This window comes from Carettochelys insculpta, chromosome 1, assembly GCF_033958435.1.
Source record: "Carettochelys insculpta isolate YL-2023 chromosome 1, ASM3395843v1, whole genome shotgun sequence".
NCBI classification, from domain to species: domain Eukaryota; kingdom Metazoa; phylum Chordata; order Testudines; family Carettochelyidae; genus Carettochelys; species Carettochelys insculpta.
The window spans coordinates 240274998-240287299 of NC_134137.1; the positions used below are offsets into that span (position 1 = coordinate 240274998).

The 12302-nt window shown below is 49.4% G+C and overlaps 1 protein-coding gene across 2 annotated transcripts in view; it reads right to left on the bottom strand.

Moving 5' to 3' along the window:
- Positions 1-8496: 8496 nt before the first annotated feature.
- Positions 8497-12302, bottom strand: part of ARHGEF5 (Rho guanine nucleotide exchange factor 5) — a 49550-nt gene continuing 45744 nt past the window's right edge. The window contains exons 13-15 of one of the 2 annotated variants that reach the window (XM_075003083.1): positions 11819-11889; positions 11263-11367; positions 8497-10880 (exon numbers count right to left, since the gene is read on the bottom strand). In XM_075003083.1, coding sequence (XP_074859184.1) covers positions 10726-10880; positions 11263-11367; positions 11819-11889 — 331 coding nt within the window. In that variant the 3' untranslated portion in view covers positions 8497-10725. The remainder of the gene's footprint in view (positions 10881-11262; positions 11368-11818; positions 11890-12302) is intronic. The other variant, XM_075003091.1, reaches the window with a different exon arrangement.

Here is a 12302-nt window from a genome sequence, read left to right on the forward strand (position 1 = left end):
GCCAACATCGAAATAGGCGCAGCGAGGGAACGTCTACACGTCAAAGTAGCACACATCGAAATAGGGATGCCAGGCACAGCTGCAGACAGGGTCACAGGGCGGACTCAACAGCAAGCCGCTCCTTTAAAGGGCCCCTCCCAGACACAGTTGCACTAAACAACGCAAGATACACAGAGCTGACAACTGGTTGCAGACCCTGTGCCTGCAGCATAGATCCCCAGCTGCCGCAGAAGCAGCCAGAAGCCCTGGGCTAAGGGCTGCTGCCCACGGTGACCATAGAGCCCCGCAGGGGCTGGAGAGAGAGCATCTCTCAAACCCCCAGCTGATGGCCGCCATGGAGGACCCAGCAATTTCGACGTTGCGGGACGTGGATCGTCTACACGGTCCCTACTTCGACGTTGAACGTCGAAGTAGGGCGCTATTCCTATCTCCTCATGAGGTTAGTGACTTCGACGTCTCGCCGCCTAACGTCGAAGTTAACTTCGAAATAGCGCCCGACGCGTGTAGACGCGACGGGCGCTATTTCGAAGTTGGTGCCGCTACTTCGAAGTAGCGTGCACGTGTAGACGCAGCTAAGGAGAGACAGCGAAGTCAACAGAAGCTCCCTTGACATTTTCTTTTGTCACTGTCCTTTCTTGGGAGTTACTTTCCTGCTTCTTACTTCCCTGGCACCTGCAGTTTCCCTCTCTTTCCAGCTGAACTCCTCTCCCTACATCCCTCCTGGCTCCATTTCACCTTTTCTCTTGTTCTTCTGGTGCAGTGCCTGTTAACCATGATGGACTCACCATGATGCGCTGTGGTGTTACCCCAACAGCAGCAGCAATCTCCCGCCTCTTCTCATTGTCAGGATAATGGTCTTCCTGGAACATCCTCTCCAACTCCTCTAGCTGTTCTGGAAAGCATGCATTGTTGAAAGAGAGAGAAAAGAGAAAGAAAGAAGTGGAGAGCAGGAAAGAATGTGTGACATGAGAAGGCAAGAAAGAATCCAACAAGAAGGGAAAAAAGAAAACGTGATTTTCAAAATACACAAATATGGTATAAAAAGACATCTTCAAACCAGAAATATATTACCACCTCAAACAAAAATTTTTCACACAAGAATGAACTGCATTACTAATGATGTCATATGCCCAACACATTTTGCAACTTTGTAGGTTAATTCAAGTGGAGATGTTCCTGAGCATTTAATAGTGGAAAACATACTGTGCAAACATCAGCAGCCAGTGTCTCACACCTGCAGCCCAATACCTTGCAATATGCCCTCAGTAACTCTAGTATCCTAGTCTACGAGCACTACTATCTACCAGATGTTCCCAGTATCCTTCCAGTGCTTACCTGCACAGTAGAAGGTGCGTGTTTTTTTTCGGACGGGTGGCAGAGGTCCCTGCTCTTCTAGGTTCTCTGCTGGCACTTTCTTCTGCTTGACCACATCCTGACTGCCTTTAGATTCCTGGAATGACGACACCCTGTAGGACTGCCGACCTGCAGTGGTGGCTGCTGCACACCTGGCTGATCTGCGGGTTGCATGGCCAAGATTCAGATTCACATCTGGGAGCTGAGCCAGGCTGTAAAAATCCTCAGGAGCAACACTGGATGTCTTTGGGGAGCACACTCCACTGCTGGCATGGATTTTTTGTTTCTTGGTCTCTTTTTCTGCGCTGTCAGGGTAACACCCCTCAGCTCGTTCCTGTGATTGATCTGAGATCTCCTGGGTAAACTCAGCCCCAGGGACTCGGGGTACAGAGTTCATGTTGCCAAAGAAAGGGGGCAGGGGCCCACACATGGTGCCATAGTTGAGCTGGCAGTCCAGAGCTGGTGGGTGCAGGGTGGATGATCCAGAAACATGTGTCGTGCAGTGGTTTCCACCTCCACTTTCCCCCTTTACAGGGTCAGCACTATCTCTTGTTCCCAAGATACTGCCAGGCTGGCAGTCTAGGGCTGGTGGGTGTAGGCTGCGTGACCCTCCCACCTGCACCATGCAATAGTTTCCATCTCCGTCTTCTTCCTCTAAGGGATCAGCACCATGTGCTGTTTCAAGGATACTCCCAGACTCATCTTTTATAATCACGGTGTGGAAAGTAGATAGCAAGCTGTTCCCTGGGCCATGAACCACATCTGCAATGAAATGCTCAGTGCTCAGCGGTGACTCTTCGCCTCCTTGTTCTTGCTCCTCCTCACCCACTACAAAGAAAATGCACACAGCAAGACTACTCTCATTATCTATTCCAGCTGAGAAGAAAGTAGTTTCTGGATAAGAAAGTTCATGGGGAGATGTTGCAGTGAGAATGCTTTGCCTTCTGCAGGGGGTCTCACTTCCAGGTGTATCATAAGGATTATCAACCACCAATTCTTTCCTCCCAAATTATAAGGACCTGGAAGCCATATACTTCAGAGACACATTGATGATAAGGGATCTAATTGACAGTGGGGGTCTGGCAGAAAGATGGACCCTTACAGTAGCAAAGGACTGAACAGTCCCTACTGGTTCCTGCTGCTGTCAAGGAAGGGAAACAGGGAGTGACAGATTAGATGGAACCAGAGGTGAAGTAAGCTGATGCACCCTGATGTGCCAATGCAGCAAGAAGAAGCCAGCAGGCTGTGCTGTATGGCTGGAAGAGGAGGCACAGCCACTCCCAGCTGGCTCCTGGGGCTTCCTGCAGGCTGCCGTGCTAAGCAGCAAGCAGCCAGGTAGGCAAAAGGGGCTGGCTGCAGATGCCCCTATGGGTCTCGGACTGCCCCAGCCCTACACCCCCCTAACCCTGGTGACATTTCAAGAGGGCAGGTGGGAGGCAGCAGCCATGTATACCACCACTCTGTGCTTCTTCCCCTTCCCCTGACTATCAGGGAGTGAGTGGAAAGTGCATAGCTTTTTACCTTCCTCTTGCTCCTGGCTGCTGAGGGGAGGGACAGAGGAGTACTTCATGCTAGCTGTGCACTTTCGCCTCACTCCCTGATCATCAGGGGAAGGGGAAGAAGAGCAGCAGCATACCGCCACGTGTGGCTGCAGCCCTTGCCCCACTGCACTCACTCCTACACCTCCTAAGCACCTCCCCTGAGACCCCACCACCACTTTCAGAACCCCTGTCCTGATTCCACACTCCCTGCTCTGGGACTCCCACCCTGCCAGCCCACTGCCCTGATTCTTGCACCTCCCAACCATGACTCCTGCACTCTCTCACCCACCCAGCCCCCTACTCTGAGCCTCCCACCCCCAAGCTCCTGCCCCCGACACTCTCCATCCCCCTGCCCTGAGCCCCCACCCACTCCACCCCACATATACATTTCTTACAGTTACTGTCATAACACTCCCCCTATCCTCCAACACCCCCTCTCCTGGGGGGAGGGGCACCATGCAACAGTACTTGTAAGAAACTTATTCCACCTCTAGAGAAAGAGCCACAACTAGAAGAAATTTTAATTGATGGGAATGGTCAGCCATTAGAACTTCAAACAGCTGGTTAATCAAAGAGCTGAGGTAACAACTGTTGTGTTCTTTTGCTTCACCTTCAGCTCCCAGCACCTCCCTAAAAGTTTTGTGCTTTGGTATAACTGCTAGAACAAGGACATGGGAGTTTTCTAAAATTATGTTGAAGATAAGACACCAAATAACCTCAGTGGCACTAGGGAGGGACACAAGTGAGGGCATCTGTCCCTTGACCACTCCAACATGACTCCTCCCCATGCCACCCCTAGGTGGGGAAAGCAGGAAGAGGTCCCACCTTTTCCTTCCTCTGCTAAGCCCCACTCTACCCCTTCCCAAAAACCCCTGCCTTGGCTCTCCCTCTTTCACAAATCTCCCTCCCCTGAGTGATGTGGCCCAGAGGAGTAACAGGGTGGTCCTGGCACTGGCTATAAGGGGTCACGCCCATTTTGAACTCACCAGTGCTATCAGTGGGAAGGGGAGAGACCCAGACTGCTCTACTTCCCCAGCTCCATTGCTCCACTTCCTACTACCAGTGAGAGTGGAGGCAATTCTACTACTCCCCTAGTAACACAGCTGGGAGCCAGGGGAGTGGAGTGGCCTGGGCAGGGACACCATCTCCTGCAGCTGCTGGTGAATGCGGAGGGCCCTGACCCCTGTAGCCCGCACTAGGGCCCCCACTAGTCCACGTTGCTGGAGAACAGGGGAAGGAGGAGAAACACGTCCTACTTGCTGGTGGTGGTAAGAGGAGGAACATGGCTGGGAACTAGGTCATTCCACTTCTTACCGTGGCCAGTAACTCCTACAGCAGGAACCAAGCCCTCACTAACCTCTTTTGCCCGATGGAGCCCCCTGAAGAACAGGGGCTGGGGAAGCTAGACAGCTGCTGGCCCTTTGCCCCTCCACCTGGGTGTTGGGGGGAGCATACATGACCATTCCCGTCCTCCCTCTACCACACGTTGCTCCTGAATAACATTAGGGCTGGCAGCTAGGCAAAATCAGGGCTGTAGGGACCCAGGCAACCAGGTTGAGGAAGGAAAAAAGAAAAGTGAAGGTGGAGGAGCTTATGGAGGAAGGCAACACAAACCCATGAGAAAGCCAAGAGAAAGGGAAACGTGGTTTTAGAGCTTACAATCATAATAAGGAACAAAGCTCTCCCCAGCCCTTAGGGGCTATGCTACAGATCCCCCAGCCAGTCACATCCATGAGTCTTAAGATACCAACAAAAGCAGACACAGCCAGCACCACGCAGGTCTGTAGGGTCCAAACTCCCAAGGACGCCCAAGAAAGTTTGGACCCCAAAGGTGGCTCTGAGCTGGAATTTAGCGCCATTGCTAGTAACCAGCTAGAGCCAGACCTGCGCCCGCTGAGGTCACCGCCAGCACAGCGCGCCCCAGGCTTTGATAGGCGCAGCCCCCTGGTTACGCTTTGCTGTGACCTTTATGGCGAGCGCGTCGGGTCCCGCCCGCCCGCGCTGATGCGGTGACACGCCGCAGCTCCTAAAGCGCTGCCTGGGGGACCTCTCCCAGGGCTGACCTGAGGAGCAAGAGGTGGAGCGACGCCGACTGCCTAGCGAGCACCAGGGAGACGGGCCCGCAGCAACGGCCGGGGAGCAGTAATGCTAATGAGCAAGGACTGGCCCCCTGCCCTGCGCCCAGCTGCTAATCAGCCCCGGGGCAGCGCCTGGCCGGCGCTGCCCCGGGCTGGGCGCCGCAGGGCGCGTTCGGGCTCGTTAGGGCCCGCGGGGGCTGCGCTCATTAGGCCTCCCCCGGAGCCATTAAGCCCGGCGCTGCTGCGCGCCCTGCGCTTACCCGAGCCCCGCGGCGGCTGCTGCTCCCCGGCCATGCTCCGGGCGGGCTGCGCCGCTGCCTCCGCGCGGGCGTGTGGCGGGGCGCGGCGTGAGCGAGCCGCGGACGTGGGGGCCCCGCGCCCGGAGCCTCATCACGCGCACCTGGGGCCGCCGGCCTGGGCAGCGCCGCGCCGCGCCCAGCCCTCCCCGAGGCGGAGGGAGAGAGCCGGACGCTCGGCCCCGAGATCCACCGGGTCCTAGGGGAGATGGGCCAACCCTTCCGCGCCGGGGGCCCCAACGTCCCGGGTCCCCCAAGACTGGCCCAGGCAAGGGCCAAGCTGCGTCCCGACGTGGCCGGGGAAGAGCCAACCCTGCGCCTACTCTCTCACCGCAGTGAGCACAGGCGGGTTGTTGGCCGGGCTGGAGTCACACCTGTCACACCCCTGGGCGCAGCCGCTTCGGTGCCCCCTACCCAGCCCAGGGCTGCCTTCCTGCTGCACAGCTGTAGAGCGGTAGGGAGGGGGCCTTATAATGCCGCCACTGCCCGCTGGGCAGGATCCCCCAAAGAGGAGCTGGGGGTGAGCAAGAGTCCAAGATGCTCCCACCCCCAGGAATTGGATCATTTGGCACCGCAAATTACCAATTGGATGGTGCATTGCAGCAATGGGCAACCCAGGCTAGTGAGTGGGCTGCATGAGTGGCCTTCCTTCATCTCAGGGGGCTGTGAGATTAAGGTAACTAAGCGAGTCTCCTGGGATAAGGCAGTTTTGCTAACTGGGTTTGCATACCTAGAATTTGGGGTGTGTGCTGACTCAACTGTAACGGCCCTTTCACTGGTTGTGGGAGTGCACAGCTGTCACATTCAGTACTGTGTGCAATCAACAGGCACCTCATTTCACAGGCTCTTGCTTTCCATGCATGTCAGTTGAGTAATACTGGAGGGGGGTGGGGGGGAGCTACGTGGATGGAAACCAGAGGAATCTGGTAATCCCGTGCATGGGCAATGGTAAACAAAACCTCTTATGGGCCACACACGGAACTCTGATGTTCTGTAGTTTGCCTACCACTGATTTATGGTGTTGGTTGGGATGTTTAATTGGATTGGTTGTTTCTTTTGAATGCTGTATGGAAGAAGATGATGGGGATAGAAGGAAAGACCTGAAAATGTGCCCCGTTTTTCAATTTATAGAAATACCAACTTGTCTTCAGCACGGTGACAAAAGGTCTGTGATACCCACTGGGTATCCACTGAGGAAGTCTAGGTCCTTACCCGGCATAGGCCTCCTCAGGTATTGGAAAGGAGCTATTTGATGGGCGGGTAACATAAGCTGACTGGGGTGGTGGGGGGGTCTCTGATTCCAACTGTGAACATGGGAAGACAGCATTTGTTGAGGCCTTTGCGTAGATCCAGTTTGTCCGTCTGTCCCAGTGGTATTGTTTGGGAACATACCCCTAGGGAACTGGCTGGCAGTTACCCTGCCCTTTCTGTTCATGTTGTTCATGCAATTTTGATGGTGAATCAAGTTATTGCTGTCAATCATTTACTTGTGTATAAGGCTCTGACATTGCTTTTACATCTGAGACTGGACTGAATGATACAGAGAGCCTTTTTTTGTGCCACTCTTTACAGATGGTTGATTTTTTTTTTTTTTCTTCCATGCACTGAGAGATGGTTAGGAGAGAAGCTGTAATACTCTGCAATTGATTTCAGATGCATAAAAACGATTGGGGCTTGTCTACACTAGCTCCCTACTTTGAAGGGAGGATGGTAAGTAGGGTGTTGGGAGATTATTAATGAAGTGCTGCACTGCATATGCAGCATTTCATTAAGCAAATCCCTCCCGCACGGCAACGCCGAAGGGAATGAGGAGTAAAGGGACTTCGGAGTACCCCAAGCACTTCAAAGTACTGACGGGTGAGCTGCGGTTACATGCGAGCCGGCACTTCAAAGTTTAAAACTTTGGAGTTGCCACTGGTGGGGGTGGGGGAGTTTACTTAATGAAGTGCTGCATATGCAGCACAGCATTTTGTTAGTAAACTCCCAACACCCTACTTAGCATCCTCCCTTCAAAGTAGGGAGCTAGTGTAGACAAGCCCTTGGTGTAGAAATGAAACAAACACAAGTGCTCCATCTCTCCTAGTACAAGAATGAGGGAATGTTTAACCAGTTGGAAGGGCAATACATTTAATGTAGATAAAAAGAAACACTCTTAATCCATTCTACAGTAAGACTGTGGAACTCAGTGTTACAATGAAATTGAGACCAAGAATTTACAAGACTACCAAAAAATAATTTATACAGTTAATGAGAACATCAATTTCAATTATGATATTTTTAATTTATTTTTTTGAAGGTGGAGTAAGCCTCATGCTTAGAGGTTTATGCCAGTCTAACTGCTAGAGTAGCAATGAGCAATGTGGGTCTGACACCATTCCCCAGGGTTACCACCTGGCAGGCTGCTGGTGCTGAATTTAACTATGCTTTTACAGTTACCAGTTCTTGTAGCTCCTATTGGCCCTGGATCACCATTACTGGCCAATGGAAACTCTAGGAAGCAGTGTCCCTGTCTGTACTGCTTCATGCAGCTCCAGTTTGCCAGGAAAGGTGATCCACAGCCAACAGCATGTGTAAGCATCCCCTACTTGCGGAGGCACATGTAAATACCGGGGCAGCAACCTGCCAGGGGCTACCCCGGCATACTACATCCATCTTATTACTCACCCCTGTGCTGAAGGCAACAAATGAACTGTTGTTCTGGACAAATTGTTTCGTGGTTTGCTGTTGTATCTTTCTCTGAAGCATCTAGTGCTAATCACAGTCAGACAGGGTACTGCACTGAATGGATCATGCGTCTGATCTCATATGGCAATTCATATGTTCTTACAATCTATCCCCTCAGAAACAGACCTTGGTAACTCTGCATTTTTGGGACAAGGTTACGGTTGAAATACCTGTGACATTCATGCTGCATGACTGAATTTCGGACTGCCTCACTCAACTGAGAGTTCTCATGCAGACTTATACTCTTGAGTAACTTCAAGGATTATTCACTCCTTAAAGGTGATTCAGGAACTCATGAGAACCATGAGTTTGTCCCAGATTATTTGATTTGTATCATGTATGCAGGAAATTTGAAATCTTGTATTTGGAGTATGGTAGGAGTTTAAGTGGTTGGCTGAAGATTATCTTTGTTAGACTGTCACTTCCCACAGTTTGAAGTTAGGTTGTCTTTGCCTTCTTTCCAAGCACAGATTTCACATGTTAAAAGTGGACACCCGGATTAGTTTTAGTTCTCTCAAAAGGAGGCACTGTATAGTTTGTGGACCAATCTTTTGAATGGCTAGAACAACATAACCAACTTGTCCTTCAGTATCAGTATGTTGGATGTCCTCTCTCAGTAAGACATTCTCCCAGGTCACCTTGTTATCCATGATTGGTGACAGAGGATGCATGTGGTATGGAGGTTACATTGTACTCTAACTGCACCACATAATCTATTCTATTCTATTGCTGATGTAAAAATGAAGAAAGCTGCCAAGGCAGAAGAAAAAGCTAACTTTTACAAATTGATCCATTCTGGGAGGGTAGTTGTAGATGAAAAATTATTTTCGTGTGTGTGAGGGAAGCATTCAAATGTTGGCAGCTGTTACAAGCACAGAGCTTGTGTTCCTATGAATAGATAAACTAAATGAAACAGGACAGGTACATTTGTATCTCTTAGCTGGAGAAGTGCATAAGTTTATTAGGTCAATTTTTTTTTTTTTAAAAAAAAAAAAGGCAAATCCAGCTCAAATGACTGGCATAAATATGCTGGAAGAAACTATGCCAGATACAATATAAATGGGAAATCAAAAGAGCAAAAAAAGATATTACAGAGATACAGAGGTCAATAATTCTTCAAATACGTTATAAGCAAGACAGCTACACGTGTTGTGTGTAAATTCTCAACCTGGATAGTGTCTAAGCATAATTACATGCAAAAATCTTCCTTTGTTTAACACAGAAGGATAGATATTTTACAGTTGAAGCAGTGTTCTCCAGTGGACAGGTTCTACGCATAAACAGCACTTAAAGCCTGATGACTTTGTGCAGAAATGGAACCTCAACTAACTGCACTGGTATGTTTTGCTTTAAAAAAAAGGTTGATTTCCTCACAATTTATAATTGTGCAAAATGTTGCATCACATATGCCATAATAGATTAGGTGTATGCAGTACAGTTCCACTTTCCTGTTGTTCAAGAACTAAATTTAAGTACAGAGCTTGTGCCAACATGTAAAACAATCTTGGTAAAGACTTTCAAAAGTGACTGGTGATTGTGACACTGTTCCCCAAAGGTGGGTGACCAGAACTTCTTGAAAATCAGGCTCCTTCAAGGTGTCTCAGACAGTCCAAAAAATCATTGCTCGTTTTTGAAAATTGTCAGAAAAGATCTGAAAACACTTTTTAGAGAGAAAATTTCTTTGCCCATGCTCACCTAACTCAACAGCCTTTTTCTCACACTATCTAAAACGCATCTTAGCACTGAGGCCAAATCTACATTGGGCATTAAAGTTGACTGTAGATACACAATTCTAGCTATGGCAATTGCATAGCTAGAATCAACGTATCAGCAATCGACTTACCTGGCCACCCTCAGATGGGAGGTCGCTTGGAGAAGCCCTCCCAGCAACCTCCCATACTGCTCACAATATTCAGGAGTACAGAGATCAACTGCTGAGCCCAAATAGGGATAAGCAAAATCAAACTGTCAGGCATGTGAAATCAAACCCTGGAAGATTAACCCTAACTGGATCTATCTTCTGTGTAATGTAGACATACTATTAGATTGTAATGAATGAAGCTGGCATAAAAGTGTGGAAACCGTTGAAGTCAATGGAATTGAACTCACTTACATTGACAGAAGATTTGGCCCATTGCATATAATCCTAAATGGAAATATGTGAAAATTAAGACCACTTAAAGAACACTAAGAAGAGGTTATAATGGAAAGCTCTTCTCAACCTTAACTACAGTGTGCTTTGTATGTCTATAGTGCCTTCCTTCTCAGGAACTCAAAGCGCTTTACAAATATGAAAGATTTAGCCTCACAATGTTCCGTGAGGTAGGTATTATCCCCATTTTACAGATGGGGAAACTGAGGCAGAGTTCTGAAGTGACTTGCCCAAAGTCACACATGTTGTCAGTGGCAAAATCAGGCATAGTTTCTTAAGACTCCTCACTCCCAGACCTCTGCTCTATTATGTTGCCTCACTCCTATTACAAAGTAAGCAACATATGCAGCTTCTTTTTCTTCCTTGGTTTCACCATGACCATAGAGGCAGTAGAAGTGAACATTTGTACTCCTGGCTGAGTTCCTGCTTTCTTTAGTAGCAGCACTTTGTCTGAGAGTACTAAGTGCTCATTTTTATGTGTGCAGAATTGTTTCTTCCAGTATGTGATATAAAGATGGTTTCTTAATCAGGTTTCTCCATGCCAGGGAGACAGTACAGGGTGCAACAGAAGGTGAAGAATCCTATTTCTTGCAGAAGACCTGCTGTTTGGCATTCTTCACACGCTGCTCTGCCTTCAGGTTCATCTGGCGTGCATGCTTGCTGGAGATCAGTTCCACATGTTCTGAGGGAAACCAACCTCTCTCCCCATCTGAAAGTTTCACTCCTTCCATCCAACCTGCAGGGGTGAAAGCAGACACAGAGCACATGGGACAAACTACCGGATTTCCCTTTTTCACCCCCACTCCCCCTTCCCCCTCCCCGTAAAAGCCCCACACCAACTGCACATGCTAGAACAAGACACCAGCCAAAAGAGTTCCCCCTTGCAGGCCACATGGTCAATTTTGTGTGATGATTTCAGTGAGACCCCAGATAAAAGGCAGGCAAGGGAGAATCTCCTCTCAGTCCCATAGGCAAAGGGCAAGATATTTTCTAAGAAGAGAACTTCCGTCCACCTCTTAAATAACCTGATGGACCTGTCGCCAAAAAGACATTCTAATACAATTTAGTTCATACCCTCCCTTGCCCCCTTCAAGAAGATCACTACTGTTTCCACTCACCATCATTGCTGTTCTGCATGACCATGATGATATCTGCTTTCTCTAGAGCCAGCTCATCATTCTGCCGAGCTTTGTATGTCCGTATGCACTGAACCTGAGGGGAGTCTGAGAGAAAGAGAGAGGGGTGCAGAGTGCAAGTGGGCTGGAGAAGTGAGAGGGATGGCCAAGTGTCAGGTACTGCATCCTCCCCAAGGGAGGAAGAACGTAAGGTCAGGCCCAACACCTGAGGGGTGAGGAAGACACTTTTAGGGTGAGGCCCAGTGTCTGATAAGTGGGGAGTTGAAAATGGTGACACCTGTTAAGGGTGACACCTGTCAGGAATGTCTGAGGCTGTGGAGGAGATGAAGCAGGTTGAGACGGAGGGGCATTTTTTGGAGATTGAGGGGGGAAAGAAGAATTAAGTTCGATACTTGTAAAATAAGGAAAGGAGAGGGCGAATGCTTCTCTTCAGTCTCACTCATGTCTGTTACCTTTGTATCTTCCTCCTCACTGAGATACATCTTTGCTCCCTAGGCAAGTCCTCCCACCCATCCCTGCAGCACCTGAGCAGTCTCACCAGGGCTTTCAAAGAGATCTGGTTCTCCTCGTGGTGGTGCGAGAGCAGAGATCCATCGCAGCTTCTCACTGCTAGAAAATATCAAAATACAGATGCTGGAGAGAGAGGTGGTGCAGTCAAGGATGATATTAAGGTGGGGGAGATGGGGCAGGGTTTGAAGAAAGTCTCTGCCACCACCTTTTGTGGAAAATGTGTTAGTGAGAATCTGGGGCAAAGTGGAGGAGGGAATGGAAATGGGCTGAAAAAATGATTTCCCACATTTTGGGGGTTAATATTTCAGAGACAGTGTTACAAGCTTGAGGTATCTGGGTCATTGACTGAGGTAAGCTGAGAAAAGGGTGTGGAATGGGTTACTGGTACAGGAGGGTCTGGAGAAAGAGTCAGTGGGTGGGATTAATAGGTGGAGATGACAAGAAATATGATTCACTGGGAAGCATGGTGGGAGGCTTGCAACTTCATTCTAACAGTGGGTCACAGAAGGAGT